At 37.8% G+C, this 21,097-nt stretch overlaps 1 protein-coding gene across 1 annotated transcript in view; it reads left to right on the plus strand.

Annotated features, from left to right (window-relative positions):
* LOC102152097 (RNA polymerase II elongation factor ELL2-like) overlaps positions 1-21,097 on the plus strand; it is a 114,309-nt gene that overhangs the window by 47,017 nt on the left and 46,195 nt on the right. The window contains exon 4 of the mRNA XM_038588846.1: positions 8,874-8,957. Coding sequence (XP_038444774.1) covers positions 8,941-8,957 — 17 coding nt within the window. The 5' untranslated portion in view covers positions 8,874-8,940. The remainder of the gene's footprint in view (positions 1-8,873; positions 8,958-21,097) is intronic.

A 21,097-nucleotide genomic window follows, 5' to 3' on the forward strand; every position in this document is an offset into this window, starting at 1 on the left:
CCCCGCATCAAGCTCCCTGCTCAGCGGGGAGTCTACTTCTCCCTCTACCTCTGCCTACCACTGCCACTGCTAGCTCTCTCTCTCTCTCTCTCTCTCTCTCTTTCTGTCAAATAAATAAATAAAATCTTAAAAAAAGAAATTTTGGAATGGATATTGGTTGTTATTTACTAGCCGCATATGTGTATCTCATCCCCAGTATAGGACAATTACATCCTTAGAACAGGAATAGCACTTGATACTTCTTAATATTCCTGAAAACACCTGACAAATGGCTTTGATTGGGATAACTCTAACTTTCTATTTATATACAAGTGAAGACAAACAGCTAGAATTATTGTAAGCCCTCAGTGTATAGGTGATATTTTCATATATATATATATATATATATATATATATATATATATATATAAAGTTCCATGTTAGTGGTGTAGATGAAGAAAAAAGTAATATTTTAAATGATTCCTAGTGGAATAGCCCATTGTTCTGGGAAGTGGAGTAGCTTCATTGTTAAGTCTTTTCTATTATGATTTCATCTATCAAATAAAAAAAAGTTAGCACATTTTCTTTTCCATTTTTCTGGCCTCTTTAAATGGTTCTTCCTCATGCACACATATTCTATGAGCTTATAAAAATCTAGTCACAAAATTGTTTGTTTTCCATAGCAAGTTTAGAACACATACTATTGCATTCATTTTGACCCATTACTTCTCATTGTCATTCTTCTTGGCATTCTCATATTGATTCACCTCTATAGCTTGACTCATGAATTATGATTTAGATGATACTGGTTTCGTTACCTCTGTTGGTCAAACTTCTTAGGATTGCTCTGGCAACCTGTTATTTGCCCTTGTCATCATATACTAAAAATGAGGCAAGAGAGGTGCCTGGCTGGCTCAGTCAGTAGAGCATGTGACTCTTGGTCTCAGGGCTATGAGTTGGAGCCTCATGTTGTGCATAGAGCCTACTTGAAAAATAATAACAATAAATGAGATAAGAGATACACCTGGAACTTTAGGGAGGTGCTCCAAAGGAACTACCCAATATGTATTAGGCCTAGCTAATATGAGAAAGTGATCAGACAATAATAGCCTTTGTTAGATACACTCAGTAATATTTTTTTAATTTATTTTTTATTGGTGTTCAATTCGCCATCATATAGAATAACACCCAGCGCTCATCCCGTCAAGTGCCCACCTCAGTGCCCGTCACCCAGTCACCCCCACCCCCCGCCCACCTCCCCTTCCACCACCCCTAGTTCGTTTCTCAGAGTTAGGAGTCTCTCATGTTCTGTCTCCCTTTCTGATATTTCAGTAATATTTTTTAAGGATTTATTTGTTTTATATACAGAGAGAGAATGTGTGAAAAGTGGGAAGGGCAAAGGGAGAGACAATCCTCAAGCAGACTCCCTACTGAGTGGGGAGAGGGGAGTGGGGAGACCAATGCTGGTCTGGATCCCAGGACCTGAGCTAAAATCAAGAGTTGACCACTCAACTGACTGAGCTACCCAAGTGCCCCTTATTATTTATTTTTAAGATTTATTTATTTCTTTGAGACAGAGATAAAGCAGGAGGAGAGGCAGAGGGAGAGGGAGAGAGAGAATACTCAAGCAGACTCTCCACTGAGCCCGGAGCCTCCATCCCAGGACCCTAAGATTATGACCTGAGCCAAGATCAAGAGTCAGACCCTTAACCAACTGAGCAGCCCAGGAGCCCCTAAAACAGAGTACTTATAATGATATCATTTTATATAGCTAGAGTTAGTTATCTATATTGTTTTATGCCTAGGATTCAGTTCACACAACATTGGCCCAAGCAGCATTCAAATGAATTCATATTTTCTGAATGATTTCTCTTATATAATGCTAATGATAGAAAAATTGATTCTGTGAATTATTCACCAAGTTTAAAAGAACTTAGAAACTGTTTCTGCATTTCTTAAATGGATTTTTTTCCCTTGAGAAAATCAAGAGCTGCTCATTTTTGTGTTTGAAGCCAAAAGATATTTTATTTCATTTTACTTCAGCAAATGTTTCTAAACAAAAGTTTCTGTTTATTAATGATTCTACACTGGGATATTTTAGGAGATCACAAAATGTTATCTTTTCAGAGCATTGTTAAATTTAGGTTAACCTGGTTTAATCTTCTGTGAAAAACTAAACTTTGAGCTAGATTATTAACCTATCATGTCTTGAAAGTAAATCTAAGATACTATAGCAAACCATCATATTTGGTTTAAAATGTTCATATCTAGTTTCAGATTATGCGTTCAGTATAATGACAGAAAAGCAACTAACATTTTAAAAACTTCATCTTAGATTTCTAAAAAGTCATTGAAGGACGCGTTTTCTATAGTAGGTTAAAATTTAAGTACTTGAGTTTTGACTAGATGAGATTTAATATCCGTGATGCTTAGGCAGCAAGTATCAGGATATATTTTAGAAGACATTCTGTTTTTATTTTCAAGAATGAAATTTAAGCGTCCAGAAATTGTTAGTTTAGATAGAACACTCATGTGAGAATCCTAAACTTAGAATTGGGTGTAACATAGTGTATCAGGATCATTTTGGCTGTATATACAATATCCAACTAAAAGTGGCTTGAAGATGAAGGACATTTATTATCTCATGTAACATCAAGCCTGAAGCAGGCTTGGTTCATTCAAGGCCAAATGACAACTTCAAGGGCCTTGGCTCTTGCTGTCTTTCTGCCCTGCCATACTCAACATGTTGGTTTTCAACTTCAGACTTATACCTTCCTGGTTATACAATGGCTGCCAAACATTAAATTCTCACTGATCATATTCATAGGCAGGAAATACTGATCACGTTCACAGATGTTGCCTCATGTACCTCTTTATAAAGGAGGAAGATCTCCAGAAACCTCCTAGCAGGCTTATCCTTAGATATTGCCTAGGATCCAGCCACAACCATGACCCCCTGTAAGGGTGGATGGAAATTGATCTGGTGCTAAATTACAAGTTGGGAGATTTCTGCTTCCAGGATGATGGAGTAGACCTACTTTCTCTTATTCCATCCAGTAAGTACAATAAAAACCCGAGGCATCAAAAATAGATTACAAGAGATGGGGGGTAGGGGGGTGCGGAAGATAGACAGACAGGCTCGGGACTTTCCTTGATCCAAGGAACAACATAGAGATAAGTTTCCTAGATTTGCCTTTTGCTTTATATATATCCCAGAATTGGGGACCAACAATCCAGAATACCAACAAGTGCAGACAATTAGCCCCATAAAACCTGTTCTCAAAAACAAACAAACAAACAAACAAACAAAAAAACAAAAACCTGTTCTCTCCAGTCAAAGGATCAGGAAAAGGGCAGCTTAGCAAGACAAGAAACGCTGAGAATATAGTCCCTCCGCTCCAGCTGAACACCACAGAAAGCACTGTGGATGCATCCTCACCAATGCCAGCAAAAGCTAAGTGGTGAACCTGGACTTCCACCCCAACCACCATGTACACCCTGCCAAGGTTGTATTGGAGAACTGAGCTGGGTAATGGACTTTCATCACCTCCAGCTGATAACAAGATATTCCTTCAACTCACAGTGTCATTAGAGATCATGTGGAGAGCCAGCCAATACTTTCACTTTCACTATAAAGTAATATGGTGTCCCTCTGCCTCTCTGCTACAGTGGTATCAGAGGAGGCCCAGGGATAAGTCTATCACCCCACACAGTGTCAGAGGAGGCTACATGGGGAGCAGTAATGATGGACTCCTAGCTCTTTCCACCCGAGAAGTATCCACAAAAGCCTAATGAGGCGGCAAACATGCAGCTCTGCATAACTGTAATGAGGAGCCTTCCCCCTCAGTGTCAACAGAGGCCCAATGGGGAATATGGACATCTTCCTCCACCTGGCAATAGCAAGGTAACACACCTTCTGCCAGAGGAGACTCAGAGGAAGCCAGCTGAAACGGAATGTTTAAATGGTATTCAGAACCTCATAACAATTTGCCACAAATATTCAAGTTTTAATAAAAAACGACTCACACCAGGGACCATGGAGATCTCATACTAAATTAAAAAAAAGAATTAAGAATCAATAGATGCCAATGCTGAGCTGACAAATACTGGATTTATCTCACAAAGATTAAAGCAGTCATCATAAAAAATGCTTCAGATCAGCACTTATGAACATGCTTGGCGTAAATGCAAAAACAGTCTCAAAAAAGAAATAGAAAATATAAAGAAAAGTCAAATGGAATTTTAGAACAGAGATATACAATAACTAAAATTTTAAAACCTCAACAGATGGGCTCTGTTTCTTTTTTTTTCTCACCAACACATTGGATAACATAGAAGAAATGGATACATCCTTAGAAGCATAGTTTCCCAAAACTGAATCAAAAAGACATAGAAAATACGAACGGTTTAATAACAAGTAAGGAGATTGATTCAGTAATTAAAAAGCTTCCAAGAAAGAAAAGCCCAGCACGGAATGGCTTTACAAGTGAATTATACCGAACATTTAGAGAATTAATGCCAATGCTTCTCAAACTCTTCCAAAAAATTGAAAAGGAAGGAACACCACCAGATTCATTTTATGAGACCAGCATTACTCTGATACTAAACCTAGAGAAGAAAACTATAGGACAATATCCCTGATGGAAACAGGTGCAAAATCCTCAAAAAATACTAGTAAATGGGATTCAGCAGCACGTTAAAAGGACCATACACCATGATCAATTGGGATTTATCCCTGGGATGCAAAGATGGTTCAACATGGGCAAATTAGTAGACACAATATACCACATTAGTGTAATAAAGGGTTAAATATCATGATCATCTCAATAGGTGCAGAGAGAAACATTTGAAAAAAATTAATATTGTACTTTTGTCTGGATGACCTATCCATTGATGTAAGTGGGAAAGTAAAGTTCCTTACTATTGTATTGTCTGTTTCTCCTTTTATTTCTGTTAATATTTGCTTTATATATTTAGGTGCTTCCATTTTGGGTACATAGATGTTTACAAATGTTATATCCTCTTGTGGGATTGATCCTTTTATCATTATGTGATGCCCTTCTTTGTTTTTTGTTACAATCTTTGTTTTAAAGTCTGTTTTGTTGAAAAATAAATAAAGTCTGTTTTGTCTAGTATGAGCATTTCTGCTGTAGCTTTGTTTTCATTTGCATTTGCACAGAATATCTGTGTCTATACCACATACATTTGGTCTGTATGTGTTCATGTTTGAGTCTCTTGCTGGCAGCATATGGAAGGTTTTGTTTTTTTTTTTGTTTTGTTTTTTTGTTTTTTTATCCATTCACCCACCCTATGTCTCTTGGTTGGAGAATTTAGTCCATTTACACTTAAAGCAATTATTGATAGGTACATTTTTATTGCCATTTTGCTAATTGTTTTCTGGCTGTTTCTACAGTTCCTTTCTCTCTGTCTCTTCTCCTTTTGGGACCCCTATAATGCAAATGTTACTCTGCTTGATGTTGTTCCAAAGGTCCCTTAAGGTATCTTCACTTCTTTTAATTCTTCATTTTGTTGCTCTGTATGTTTTCCATTGCTTTGACTTCTGGTTTGCTGATTTGTGCTTCTATTTCATTCTGTTGTTGAATCTATCTAATGTATTTTTTAGTTCAGTTACAACTTCTGTTTGGTACTGTCTTATATTTTCCATTTTTTTGAAGTTCTCATTGTGTCCATCCATTTATCTCCTGAGAGTCCTGAGCATTTTTAATTTCCATTACATATTTTATTTCTATTATTAGATAGAATTGCTCTTCTATGTTTCATTAATGTCTTTTTTTCTGGGGATTTGTCTTATTCTTTAATTTGAATGACATTCTTCTCTCTCCTCATTTTTGCCTGTCCCTCTATATTAGTTGAAACAGCTACCTTTCCCAGTCTTGAAGGAGTAGTCTGTGTAGGAGATGTTCCATGTGGCCTGGAAGTGCCATCCTCCCTGGCCACTGGAGCCAGACACTCCATGAGCATCTCTTATGTTAGCTGCCTATGCCTGCCAGCTGTGACAGGGCTCAAACTGCTTGCCCAACTTGGTTGTAGCTTGTCTGCTGTGCAGGAAAAACAGGGCTTGGAGCTCTTGCCTGGAAGAGTTGTCACTAGGCTGCTGTGCAGGGAGGGTGAGGTTTAGCAGTCTCATCTGCTGGTGGTGGCTCAGTTTCTGTGCAGGGTGAACAGGACTTGGAGTGCTCACCTGGCTCTGTCGTAGCATGGGTGCTGTGTACCCTTGTAGGGACACGGAGCACTGATCCAGGCTGGTTATGGTGTGAGGTAGGCAGATCATGCCCTCCAGTGCTAGCAGGCTAGAAGGAGGGCACCAGAAATGGCACCTGTCAGCTCTGTTACCAGCAAGTTAGGGTGAGATTGCAAAAATGGTGTCTGCCAGCACTTCTGTCCGTGGATAAAGTCCCTGTAATTTCCTGCCTCTCTGGGAGGAACTTTAGAATTAAGTGGGTTTTTCTCACTTATGGTCCAGGAGATTTTCGACCTATTGCTTTTACACTGGATCTTGGGGTGAGTGGGTTTGCCCATGAACTCTTAAGAGCAGAATCTGTTTCTTATAGTTCTGTGATTTTCCTGGTCTAATCCCTGTTGATTTTCAAAAACAGATGTTTTGGAGGCTTATCTTTTGTGCTAGTCTCTGGAGTCAGTGTGCCTGATGTGGGGTACAGTACCTTCATTCCTTACAAGAGAGTTCTGTATTTTTGCAATCCTTCCTGGTTGTGGGATCACTGCATTTGGGGTAAGATCCTGGGGAAGGGATCCCTGGGTGGCGCAGCGGTTTGGCGCCAGCCTTTGGCCCAGGGCGCGATCCTGGAGACCCGGAATCGAGTCCCATGTCGGGCTCCCGGTGCATGGAGCCTGCTTCTCCCTCTGCCTGTGTCTCTGTGCCTCTCTCTCTCTCTCTGTGACTATCATAAATAAATAAAAAAAAATTAAAAAAAAAAAAAGATCCTGGGGAAAGCCATGTCTCTGCCTCTCTCCTACCCTTTCTGTTTTGTGTCCCTTTTTTGTTTTGTTGTGGAAGAGCTTTCTATCTATATCTCAGGTCCTTTTCAGAGAAAAATCATTCCATACGTAGCTATGAGTTTGTTTTGTCAGTGGGAGGAAGTGAGTTCAAGTTCTTCCTATGCTGCCATCTGGACCCCTCTTTGCATAGAAAAAAAATTCTAATAGCAAAGTCTTTGCTCTCAATGACTTGAGCCCAATAGAGGGTAACAGATATGGATAAATAAGGCATGGAAGTGTTGTAGGTTTTAGAGAACATACACAGGGTTTACTTCTTTTCTAAACCAATTTTTAAAAGTTCGTTCATTCATTCATTCATTCATGAGAGACACAGAGAAAGGCAGAGACACAGGCAGAGGGAGAAGCAGGCTCCCTGCAGATGGCCCGGGGATCATGACCTGAGCCAAAGGCAGATGCTCAACCACTGAACCACCCAGGCATCTTGGGTTTAATTCTTTTCTAAAGGGGGAAGTTGCAGTAGGAAACATTTAATAGAAGAGGAGATGCTTTAATTGTTAAAAATGACTAGATAAATGGTGTGGGCACAGAATTTGGGTGGTATTTTACCTAAAGAAAACAGTGAAAGTTGAGGCTTACTGAGTTCTGGGTTTTAGAATGGGGCACACTGAGATAAGGGTTAAAAAATAAAGAAACCCAGGGGTGCCTGGATGCCTCAATCTCAGTCCTGAGTTCAAGTCCCCACGTTGGGCATGGAGCTTACAAAAAAAAAAAGAAAAGAAAAGAAAGAAAGAAAGAAAGAAAGAAAGAAAGAAAGAAAGAAAGAAAGAAAGAAAGGAGCCCAGATTCTAGATAGCCTGTTATATATTCCCTATTAAGCAGTTTGGGCATAGTCCCAAGGAAGAGGAGTCATCATGAGATGAAAGCTCATTCCTCATGCATTCATGGATCTTTTGATTACTGGTATAAACTATAATGGAAGATAATTTGGTAAGCAAAATCTTAAGATTTGTTGTTAATTTTTCTATCATATGGTAGTCAGCTTAGCCCCTCTATTCACCTGACTCTGAAAGGAGGTGTTCTGAGTATTTCCTAATTTCCAAATTGCAGTAACTTCCCCAATTTTCTCTCATTAATTCCATTATTCTCATGAAAAGATTTTAGTGGGGCTGGTGGGAAAGAGTGTGGGTTGGCAGGTCTTAATGAAAGATGACAACATGGTTAAGTAGAATTCTGAAATATCCTACTATTTCCACCTTTGATATTCCAAGTATGTTCCCCAGGGTGCGTGCCCTTTTCTTATGGTTAACTGACCCTAAACAAAAGCATGGACAAAACCTAAGTAGCTATTCTAATTATCTTACAAAATGAATAATGAAAAGCAATCATGTATAAGTAATTATATTTAAAGCCATTTTACCTTAAGAAAGGAGTCTGCTATTGAGAGAGAAACCAAAGTGTGAAGTTTTCTACCCTTTTTGAGTTCTCTGCTAATTGTATTTTAATATCTATAATTAGTAATATCATAACTCATTCTTTACCTCAAGCAGAATGACAGTTAACTGAACCTGTGTCATAGAAAGATAATTCTGGGTGCCTTGCAAAGGAGGGGTGTCAGCAAGTCCATGCCAGAGGCAAGGTGGCTGGTTAAAAGGTTCTTAGAAAATCCTTTCAATTGACTTAAAATCTACTTGACTGCAGCTTCCAATGGTCAGAGTCTCAGTTTTAGAACCTGTATGGCATACAATTTTAACTGCATTTTGCTCCATTTGGCAATTCTATACCTTGTCCACCTCCCTCCTGATACTGTCCCAAATCAATATTGCTTTAATGTGCTAAACCTCAGTTCCTTTGCAAATTCCTAGAGGTTGACCATGTAGCATTGTCAGCTCATTTGAGTGTCCTTTCCCTTTTTTCAGTGCACTATTAAGGAAGTCTTTTGAAGTGGGAGTGGCTCTACAAAGAAAGGAATTCTAGTGCCTGAAGATGGTGATTCAGTACAGGTATCTATATAAATGATGGTTGTTAGGCAGAAGAAAGACAATTTATATTTTTTATGGAGTTTTTTTGGCTTTTTTTGGGGGGGGGGTGAGAGGGCAGTTTGCATGCAGCCTATTTAGGGCTTTAGCTTTTATTTTTTTTAAGATTTTATTTATTTATTCATGAGACACACACAGAGAGAGAGAGAGAGAGAGAGAGAGAGAGGCAGAGACATAGGCAGAAGAAGAAGTAGGCTCCCCATGGAGAACCAGATGTAGGACTGGATCCCAGGACCCTGGGATCATGACCTGAGCCAAAGGCAGATGCTCAACCACTGAACCACCCAGGTGCCCCTAGGGCTTTAGCTTTTGTAGTTATTACTATATGAATCCATCCTGGAGTGTGTTTCCCTTCTTCACTCCTTTTATAAATTCTTCTCTTTACATATCTCTCATTTCTTCTTTGCTGCAATCAGTGACCATACTTTTATATTTTAAAACTCAAAATATGAGCTCCTTTAAAATCTGATAAATACAGAACTGCATAAGGGACTCTGTGCAGTTCAAACATTAAAGACCTCTATGAAACATGTCTATGTAAATATTTATTACAACGTTTCCTCTTAAAATGCATGATGATCATATTTCCATACTATTACATTTAGATTTTGCTATTTCCTTTTAATCATCTGTCCAATATTCCTTTGGATGTCTTTTCCATAAATTATTTAACCAGGTTCCTCTTGATGGATAATCAGATTGTTCCCAGTTTTCCATTATTATAACCAGTATTGCTGAAAGCATAGAACAATGAACATGCATATTAATATAACTAGAGTGCAAATACCTAGAAATTACATTGCTTGATTCAAAAAGTATAAGAATTTTTGAAATAATAGAAAAAAATCTATATTGGTCTCTGTCGCAGGTTCCTGGCACAGAGCTCCTAAAAAACCTTGTAATTTCACAAGAAGAGCATTAGGAATATTTTTTGTTCTAATATTTGGCCTTTGACCCTGATTCCTGACACAGAGATCCTTAAATGCCTGATTATTTCCTGGGTGGTAGGAGTATATTTTGTTCTAGTGAAGTGAGTACTGAAAGGTTCCTGGCTGCTGGCTGGTCATCAAGCCATAATTTAAATTCTCCAGAAAGGAGAGAGAGGATGGACATAGAGTTAATAATAGGTCATACTGACCTGATGAAACCTCCATGAAGATCCTAATAGTACAGTCCAGGCTGCTGAACACATGGAGATCTTGGAGAGTGGCAGGCCCAGTGAGGGCATGGAACTCTGTGCCCGTTCCCATACTTTACCCTAGGCAACTCCTCCATCTGGCTATTCCTGAGTTATATACTTTTATAGTAAACCAATAAAATAGCAAGTAAAATGTTTCACTGAGTTCTGTGAGCCACTCTAGCAAGTCGTTCAAACCCAAGGAGGGGGTTATGGGAACCTCTGATTTATAGCTAGTGAGTCAGAAGTGCACATAACAATCTTGACTTGTGTTTGGTGTCTACAGTGGGTGGAGTCTTGTGGGACTAAACCCTTAACCTGGAGGATCTGACACTATCTCCAGGTGGGCAATATCAGCTTTCCATTTTTCACCATTACAAACCCTTAGAATGATGAAGTTTCCTATATTATTCAAATCACTGTCATTTTCTGGTCAGAATTAAGAGTTGTGATTCCATTCTTTATGTTGTGTATTGGAGCACAGTGTTGAGCACAGCATCCACTACCCTCTTTGTTATAATTGCCCTGCAATGGAGAGAAGAATTCCCCATCCAGATTCTTTCCAATGTTGAGATGGCTAATGCCATTAGGTACCAAGAGGATATGAAGATTTAATGACATAATGAGGCTTTCTGTGGAGAGCCAGGTGGCTCCCAAATAGGTCAGAAAATGACTTAAAAGCTAAGAGGGGCAACTGGAGTTTGCTTTTATTATGGTTAGGGGGTGGGGCTACGGTGAGGATTCCCACAAATGGGCCAGGCTAGAGGTCAACTTCCTGCTGATACCAAAGGAGATAGCACACAGACATTCTTATTTCCTTGCCCAATTGTGGTACAAAAGGGGAAAAAAGAGGAGCGGAGCTGGTCAGAAAACATAAAAAAAAAGTAGAGTCTGATTCTTTGCTGTGTCCTGCGTAATATATTCTGATATCCATCCTTACTCTGGATTGTAGTTCCTGTTTCTCTGTAGAAGCTGATCCCTTTCCCCAGCTCCACAAATGAGCCTGATCAGTATCAGGGAAGTCCATTTATTGGCCAATTATGAATTTAGAATTCAGGCTTATGTCAATCAGCACACAGGAATGTTCCTGCCATAGGGAATTTGTGGGTGACCAGGTTTCATCCTATAAGGTGTACAGAGAGGTTTCCTTTTTGGGAGTTGGGGTGGGTTTGCAGGAGGGCAAGTCTAGGAGAGTTTTCCCCTACTTAAGAAAAAACCAGCGTCAGAGATAAGCTCTCTTCCTTGGACATTGCCACATGCCTACATCCCACTGCCAGCTTGCTCTTCAAGGGAACAGTAGGAAACAGTCAGATTCTGGCTTGTGTCATGTCTGAAGAGTATCCTACCTCACTACATTTTTAGTCATTTGAGCCAAACAATTGACTATGTTTATATTAATTTTCGTATGATTTTCTGTTGATTTGTCTCAAGACAAAGTCTGATACTCATCCATTTATCTTCTGAGACAAAGAATTTTCAGCAAAAGTCTTGCTGAGTGGTGTGCTTTTAGAAGAATGAAATTATCTGTAGACAGCTAAAGATCCCTTTTCCATCACTAGTTTTTTTTTAATTGCCAGTTTCATTCTGTACTGGATTCCATTGTACTTATTATGTTCTTCCCGTCTCAAGAATTTATACTCTAATCTGTTACATAATTATATCACTTTGGTTCCTCTAATTTTCTCTTCACACGAGGATTTTATTTAGACCTGAGGTATTCTTTTTTGGACAGCAAGTGATAATTCTTTGCACCATTCTTTTTTGAACTGCTTATTTTGAGTAATGAAAATCCTTACATTGTCATTTTTCCTTCATGAATTACATTTTAGGAATTGGTCCCTTCCTGCCAAGTTTTGAGGCCATTTTGAAGGAAGTTAAACAAGTATATTAAGTAAATTCAACTTGATAATGATCTTTGGTATGTTCTGTTCTTTTGTTGACCTTTGTCCCCATCGTTTCATGTTTTATCTATTCTTTAAACTCTTTGGATTCCAATGTCTAGAATTATTCCTAGGAACATTCAAATTTATATATTGTACCATTTTTATTCCACATGCCTGTCACTTTTGGTAATGATAGAAACTTGCTAGTTTGTACATCATGTCAAATGTCAATGCCTGTAAATTACTGGAAAACAAAAGGAATATTACAAGATAACCTTAAGAAATACTATGATTTAGTGATTTTTTTCTTTTTAAAAATCATTTCCACCGATACTTTAATAGAAGCAATGTACTCTTCCCAGGAATGATTAGATTCAAGTTGTCTAAATTTCTTCTGAGAGAAACTTCAAGGAGAAGCTGTCAGTTTATCATACTGGTAGTTTTGTTGTATGTATGAATATGCATTTAGTAATATATTCAAAAGAGATTTACAAGGTGAAATATTGGTAGTATATTGAATGGTTATTATATTGTTAGAATGATAATGAGATACTGGTTTTTAATTCTGTTTCTAGGTAATATAGATGTTAATATTATCTAAGTAATATTTTTATAATTTTTAAGGCAATACCTACATATTTACATTGAAAATCTTTGTACCTGCCTTCCTTCCTCTTATCAGGGTGTGTGTGTGTGTGTGTGTGTGTGTGTGTGTGAGCATTTTAGTGCAGGGGAATTGAGCGAATGTTTATGACAGTATTCACTTTGTTCCCATCTAGCAATTCTACTACTTATCACCCTCTGACAGGCAATTAGTTCCTGTTGTGTAATTAATTATTAAAGTCATCTTATTGCATTTTTAAAAACTGGCACACAATATAATGTAAATCACAATGATTTCTATTCTACTAAAGTGTGTAATGCTATTCTGTCTAAATAAATAACGTTTGTACTTAATGTAAAGGAGATGGATTATTGTCACTATGTGAAAGCTAGAATAATTTTCTTTAATGTCATCTCAGCAAATATATTAGTTGTGCTACATCTATATTGGTGAACATCTTTTCCCAGCTGAATAAATGTACATTTATTACAAATTGATAAATTACTGATTTAGTTCAAATATATTGACACCTCCTGAATTTCTCAAGGTTTTAAAATTATCAATACAGTTACCAGCAGTCCTTACTTTCAAATATTAGCTACAGCTTTGTCAGAAGTGGAAGTTGTTGGGGCATATGGGTGGCTCAGCTGGTTAAACATCTGCCTTTGGCTCAGGTCATGATCCCAGAGTCCCAGGATTGAGCCCTGCATTGGGCCCCCTGCTCAGTGGGGAATCTGCTTCTCCCTCTCCCTCTGTTCTTCCCTCCACTTGTGCTCTCAGTTTCTCTCTCAAATAAATAAATAAAATCTTTAAAAAAAAGTGGAAGTTGTTGGGCTGACTTAACACCAGAATTTAGATCAGCTACCATACAATTAGAAAGGTATAGAAAGCTTCCAGATATATGATCAATAAGAATTTTTCCAGGTCCTGCAGTGTGCTAGATACAGTGTTAGGAAATTTTGTAAGTAACAACACAATTTGATAGTATTGAAATTTATTTAGAATGCCTTTTGTAGTTTGGAGGCTTTAATGCATTCCCCAGCACTAAATTCCTTGGATGAGAGACCAGACATATCAAATAAATGAATGCCTTATGATGGAGTGAGGTTTGGCAAAATGGAGAGAGCAGTCTCTGTCTAAAGAGAGCTACAGCTACTCGGTTCATCTTTTTTTTTTTTTTCCTCAAATAAAAATCTGAATCCAGTGTTGTGATAACTTCAAAGTAAGCTCTGTGCCCAATGTTGGGCTTGAACTCATGACCCTGAGCAAAAGTTGGATGGTCTATTGACTGAGCCAATGTGGCACCCTTGTGATAACTTCTATTTTTTGAGGTGAAAATGGAAATTTAGATTTTTATGTGAATCTACTGACTTAAAATTTTTTTTTTAAAAAAAGATTTTATTCATTTATGTGGCAGAGAGAGAGAGAGAGAGAGAGTACAAACAAGGGGAACGGCAGGCAGAGGGAGAGGGAGAGGGAGAAGCAGAGTCTTCACTGAGCAGGAAGCCTAAAGTGGGCTTGATCCCAAGACCATGGGATCATGACCTGAGCAGAAAGCAGACGCTTAACCAATACAACCACTCAGGCGCCCCCCTCCGCCGCCCAGGAGTAGAATTCAGTGATTTATCACATATAACACCCAGTGCTCATCCCAACAAATGCCCTCCTTAATGCCCATCATTCATTCATTTAGCCCATACTTCCTCCCACCCTCCACCCGAGTAACCTTTAGCTTGTTCTTTATCATTAGAGTCTCTTATGGTTTGTTTCCCTCTGTTTTTATCTTATTTTATTTTTCCTTCCCTTTCCCTATGTTTATCTGTTTTGTTTCTTAAATTCCACATATGAATGAAATCATATGGTATTTGTCTTTTTCTGACTGACTTATTTCACTTAGCATAATACTCTGTAGCTCTATCCACATCCTTGCACATGGCAAGATTTCATTATTTTTATGGCTGAGTAACATTCCATTGTATATATGTACACCACGTCTTCTTCATTCATCAATCAATGGACACTTGGGCTGCTTCCATAATGCAACCAGATCACGAGACTCCCCTGCATAAAACCTTTCGATGATCAGTCATTGTCCTTGGGATAAAATAAAGTCCAAGTTCCCCTTTATTGGATTTGTTATTAGTGAAAATCTTCTCCCGTTCTGTGTGTTGCCTTTTAGTTTCATTGACTGTTTCTTTTGCTGTGTTTTTTATTTTGATGAAGTCCCAGTAGTTTATTTTCTTTTGATTCCCTTGCCTCGAGAGACGTATTTAGAAAAAGTTGCTATGGCTCATGGCAAAGAAGTTATTGTCTGTGTTCTCTTCTAGGATTTTTATGGTTTCAAGACTCACATTTAGGGCTTTAATCATTTTGAGTTTATTTTTGTGTTTGGTGAGAGAAAATGATCCAGTTTTATTCTTTTGCATCTTGCTGTCCAGTTTTCCCAAGACTGTTTGTTGAAGAGACTGTCTTTTTCCCATTGGATAGTCTTTTCTACTTTGTCAAAGATTAATTGACCATTTAATTGTGGGTTCATTTCTGGATTTTCTATCATGTTCTGTCGATCTACGTGTCTATTTTTTTTTATGCCAGTAGCATACTGTTTTGATCACTACAGCTTTGCTTTTGTTTTTCAAGTTTGCTTTGGCTGTTCAGAGTCTTTTGTAGTTCTGTACCAATTTTAGGATTGTTTGTTCTAGCTCTCTGACAAATGTTGTTGGTGTTTTGAGAGGAATTGCTTTAAATGTGTAGGTTTCTTTGGGTAATATAGACATTTTACTCACGTTTGTTTTTCTGATCCATGAGCATGGAATGTCTTTCCATTTCTTGGTGTTGTCTTCAATTTCTTTCATCAGTGTTTTCTAGTTTTCAGAGTACAAGTCTTTCACCTCTTTCACCTAAGTTTATACTTAGGTATCTTACTGTTTTTGGTGCAGTTGTAAATGGGATTGAGTCCTTCATTTCTCTTTCTTCTGCTTCACTATTGGTGTATGAAAATGCAGCAGATTTGTATATGTTGATTTTGTATCCTGCAACTTTACTGAATTTGTTCATCAGTTCTAGCAGTTTTTTGGTAGTCTTTTGGATTTTCTATATAGAGTGTCATGTCATCAGCAAATAGTGAAAGTTTTTCTCTTCCTTGTTGATTCAGATGCCTTTTATTTCTTTGTGTTGTCTGATTGCTGAGGCTAGGACTTCTAGTACTATGTTAAATAACAGTGGTGAGAGTGGACATCCTTGTCTTTTTCCTGACCATGGAGGAGAAACTCTCAGTTTTTCCCCATTTAAGATGATAGTAGCTATGGGTTTTTCATAGATAGCCTTTATTATGTTGAGTTATGTTCCTTGTAAACCTAAATTGTTGAGAGGTTTTTTTTTTTAATCATGAATGGATGCTATACTTTGTCAAATACCTTTTCTGCATCTATTGAAATGATTGTATGGTTCTTCTCCTTTCTTTTATTTATATGATGTATCACATTTATTGATTTGCAAGTATTGGACTAGCCTTGCAACTCGGGAAATGAATCCCACTTGATTGTTGACCCACTATGACTTTTGATTGCAGCATTTATTCCATTTACATTCAAAGTAATTATTGATAGATATGTATTTATTGCCTTTTTATTACTTGTTTTGTGGTTGATTTCTGGAGATTTCTCCTTATCCTTTCTTGTGTTTCTCTTTTTCATGTTTTGCCAGTTTTCTTTAGTGATATATTTGGATTTCGTTCTCTTTATTCTTTTTCATGCTTATTAGAGGTTTTTGATATATGGGTATCATTAGGTTAATAGATAACCTCTTCTGCAAATAGGAGTTTTTATTAATTTGGGGATCATTTAAGTTTATTTTTTAATTTTTTTTAAAGATTATTTATTTATTTATTCATAGAGACACAGCTAGAGAGAGAGGCAGAGACACAGGCAGAGGGAGCAGCAGGCACCATGCAGGGAGCCCGATGTGGGACTCGATCCCGGGTCTCCAGGATCACGCCCTGGGCTGCAGGCGGCGCTAAACCGCTGCGCCACCGGGGCTGCCCATCATTTAAGTTTAAACTCATTCTTTTCTCCTCTCCTCCCCGCATTTCAGGTATGTCATAATATTTTATATCCTTTGTGAGTTCCTTGACTGATTTTGAGAGAGAGAGAAAGAGAGAGAGAGAGAGACAGAGAGAGAGAGAGAGATTGGCAGAGGGGGAGGAGAGGGAGAGGGAGAAGGAGAGAGAGAATCTTAAGCAGGCTCCATGCCCAGCATGGAGCCCAAAGTGAGGCTCAATCTCATGACCCTGAGATTATGAACTCAGCCAAAATAAAGTCTGATCCTTAACTAACTGAGCCACCCAGGCACCCCTCCTTGACTGGCTCTTACAAAATATTCTTTTTTTGCTGCTTTTGTGTTTCCTTAGTTTATTCTGTCACTGTTGGTCTTTCTTTTCTACTCAAAGAATCCTTTTTTTTTTAATTTTTATTTATTTATGATAGTCACACAGAGAGAGAAAGGCAGAGACATAGGCAGAGGGAGAAGCAGGCTCCATGCACCGGGAGCCTGACATGGGATTCGATCCCGGGTCTCCAGGATCGCGCCCTGGGCCAAAGGCAGGCGCTAAACCGCTGCGCCACCCAGGGATCCCAAAGAATCCTTTTTAATATTTCTTGCAAGGCTGGTTTATTGGTCATAAACTCCTTTAGCTTTTGTTTGGGAAACTCTATGTCTCCTTCTGAATGATAGCTTTGATGGATAGAGTATTCTTGACTGCAGATTTTTCTCATTCAGCCCTTTGACTATATCATGCCACTTTCTTCTGTCTTACAAAGTTTCTGTAAAAATCTCCTGCAAACCATAAGGTTTCTCTCCAAGAGCAGCACAATGCCCTCCAGGTGCCAGTCTAAGCCTCACTAGTTGCAAGAACTCATGAAATTCAGCCCCTCTCATTTTCTAAGCCAATGGATATGGGGAAGCATTCTTCCTGTGCATTCCGCTATGTGCTCCTCTCTCTCATCTCAGCGACCACAGCTTCTCCCCTCTGCAGTGACCAGGTTCTGTTTCTCCCCTAAACCATGTCTCTGTACTTCCTACCTTCTTCAGTGTGGCCTCTTTTCTCCCTTCAATTGTGATGTTTGTTCAGTTTGATTTCTAGGGTATTTAGGATAATTTGATAGTTATCTAGTACTCATGGGATACGGCAAGTGCAGGGTTCTCCTACTCTGCCACCATCTTCCTGTCTCTGTATGATAAGGAAGATCATGTCAATGGCAAGTTGAGAATATTTTACCTCTTCTTTTCTAAATAGGATAGCTTTTATTTCTTATTCTTGTTTAATTTCCCTGGTTAGAGCTTCTAGTACATATTAAATGGAAGTGGTGTCATGATGTGGATTTTGTCCACCCTTTTAAAAATTCATTTGTTGAGATCTTAACCTCCAGTACTTCAGAATGTGACCATATTTGGAGACAGGTCTTTACAGAGGTAGTTAAGGTGAAGTGAGGTCATCATGGTGTATCTCAATCCAATATAACTGATATTCTTACAAGAAAAGAAAATTTGCACACAGACATAAACAGGGAAGATTATGTGAAGACACACAGAGAGATAGCCATCTACAAGCAAAGGAGAGGTCTGGAATAGATCTTCCCTTATGGCCTTCAGAAGAACCAACTCTACTGACACCTTGATCTCAGACTTCTACAGAACTGTGAGAATAAATTTATGATGTTTAAGCTGCCAGTCTATGGTACTTTATTATAGGAGTCCAAGCAAAGTAATACCAGTTGTGAGAGAAGACACCATAGTCTTGCGCCTGATGTTATGAAGAATACATTCAGTGTTTCACCAGCGAAAGATTTGGTGAGTTCAGAGATTTTGGGGAAGACCAAATGAAAAGATATGACTAGGAGATATGGCATTATTGCACAATAAATGGTAGTGGGAATAGTTTGGACAGAGGGGAAGTTCCTTGGAGTAGACTTTCCAGAGACAGTGGGGCAAATCACCACCAAGAAGGAGAAGAGGGCAAGAGAGTCCCTGGGAGAGGGAGCTTATGTGTCTAGGTGATGTTGCTCAGCAGCACTGTTGGGAGTCTGTCAGAGAGCTCCAAAGGGCAGCAGTGGTTTGGGGTATTTTATAGACACAGGATTTACTTTATCTATGGCTAGCAGATGTTGGCTACAAATTTTCAGGATATGCAAGGCAGGCACATTCTGAATGATGAAAAATAATATTTTGAGGGCTGTCTTCCAGGAAATTAGATGTGTAAACAATTGAGTTTGGTACTAGTAGACCTCCCAGTGTCCTATGAAGAAACAAATGACAAAGAGGCCAATATACAGAAACTATTTTTTACCCATTTTAGGACAACTGTGATGCTAGCTATGTGTTTTTATAACTAGTCTGAACAAGTTGAGAAAGTTCTCTTGTCCTAGTTTATTGAGCGTTTTTATCATGTTGGATTTTGTTCAGTACCTTTTCTATATCCAAGGAGATAATCATGTCATTTTTGGCATGTATTTTGCAATATGTTATATTATATTAATTGATTTTTCACATGTAAAACTGATCTTGCCTTTCTGGGATAAATACCACTTGGTCATGGTGTATAATCTTTTTCATATTTTGCTGAATTTGGTTTGCCAGTATTTTTTTGAGAATTTTTATATCTATATTTGTAAGAGAAAATGGATAGTGGTTTTCATTTCTTGCAATTTCTTCTATTTTTTAAATCAAGATAATAACAGACCTCATAGAGTAAATTAGGAAGTGTTCCATACTCTTGTACTTCTTGGAGAAGTTGTGAAGAATTGATATTCTTCTTTCACTGTTTGGTAGAAATGACCAGTAAAGGCATCTGGGCTTGGCCTTTCCTTTGTGGGAAGATTTGAAATTATGTATCCAATGTTTTTACTTGTCATATTCAGATTTTGTTTATCAATTCAGATTTCTGATTTTTTCTTATATATGTTTTGGTAGTTTGTATCTTTCAAGGAATTTGTCCATTTCATCTATCAGTAGTTCATTGTGCTGCCTTATAATTCTTTTTATTTCTATGAGTTCTAGTTATGTCTCCTCTTTTATTCATGATTTTAGTATTTTGAATCCTCTCTTTTTTGCTTTGTCAGTCTAGCTAAAGTTCTGTTAATTTGTTTGTCTTTTCAAAGAACCAACTTTAGGCTTCATTGATTTTCTTTATTGTTTTTCTATTTTCTGTCTTATCTATTTCCACTCTAATCTTTATTATTTCCTTTCTTCTGAATGATATGTATTTAGTTTGCTTTTATTTTTCTAGTTTCCTAATGTAGAAATTTGTGATGCTGATTTAAGATTTTTCTTTTTTTAAGATAAGCATTTGCAGGTTTAAATTTCTCTTTAAACACTGCTCTAGCTGCATCCCCTTAATTAGGTTTGTTGTTTTCATTTACATTCATTAGCAATTAGGCAAGACAATGAAATAAAAGGCTTCCAAATCAGAAAGGAAGTAGTAAAACTGTCTCTGCAGATGATATGATCTTACATATAGAAAATCCCTAGTACTCCACCAAGAAATTGCTAGAACTAATAAATGAATCCAGTAAAGTTACAAGGTACAAAATCAACATATAGAAGTCAGTTCCATTTCTATGCACTAATAAAAAACCATCTGAAGAAAAAATAAGGAAAATCCCCCTTATAAGAACATCAAAACAATAAAATACTTAAGATAAATTTAACCAAGGAGGTGAAAAATCTGTACACCTATAACTATAACGCATGGTGAAAGAAATGGATGAAAATGCACATAAATGGAAAGATATCCTATATTCATGGATCATAAGAATTAACATTATTAAAACGTTCATATTACCAAAAGATGTCTATAGATTCAATGCATCCCCTGTCAAAATTCCAATGACATTTTTCACAGAAATAGATAATCAATCCTAATGTTCATATGGAGCCACAAAAGTCCCTGAATAGCCAAAGCAGTCTTAAGAAAGAACACAAGCAGAGGCATCATACTTTCTGTTTTCAAACTATATTACAAAGTGATGGTAATAAAAACAGTATGGTACTGGCATGAAAACATATGCATAGGCTAGTGGAACAGAACTGGTAGCCCAGACATAAACCCACACATCTACTATCAACTAATATTTGGCAAGCAAGCCAAGAATACTCAGCAAGGAAATGATTCACAGGAAAAGAAAATAATTGGACTCATATCTCACACCTCTCGCAAAAATTAACTGTAAATGAATAAGAACCCAAACCATGAAACCTTTGGAAGAAAACAAGAAAAATCTCCTTGGCGTTGCCTTTAGCAATGCTTTTGGATTATGTCATCAAAAGCACGGGCAACAGAAGCAAAATTCAACAAATGGGACTACATCAATCTTATAAGCCTCTGCACAGTGAAAGAAGCAATCAATAAATTGAAAGGGCAACTTACAGAATGGGAGAAAATAATTGC

The sequence above is a fragment of the Canis lupus genome, chromosome X, assembly GCF_011100685.1.
Source record: "Canis lupus familiaris isolate Mischka breed German Shepherd chromosome X, alternate assembly UU_Cfam_GSD_1.0, whole genome shotgun sequence".
Classification (NCBI taxonomy): domain Eukaryota; kingdom Metazoa; phylum Chordata; class Mammalia; order Carnivora; family Canidae; genus Canis; species Canis lupus.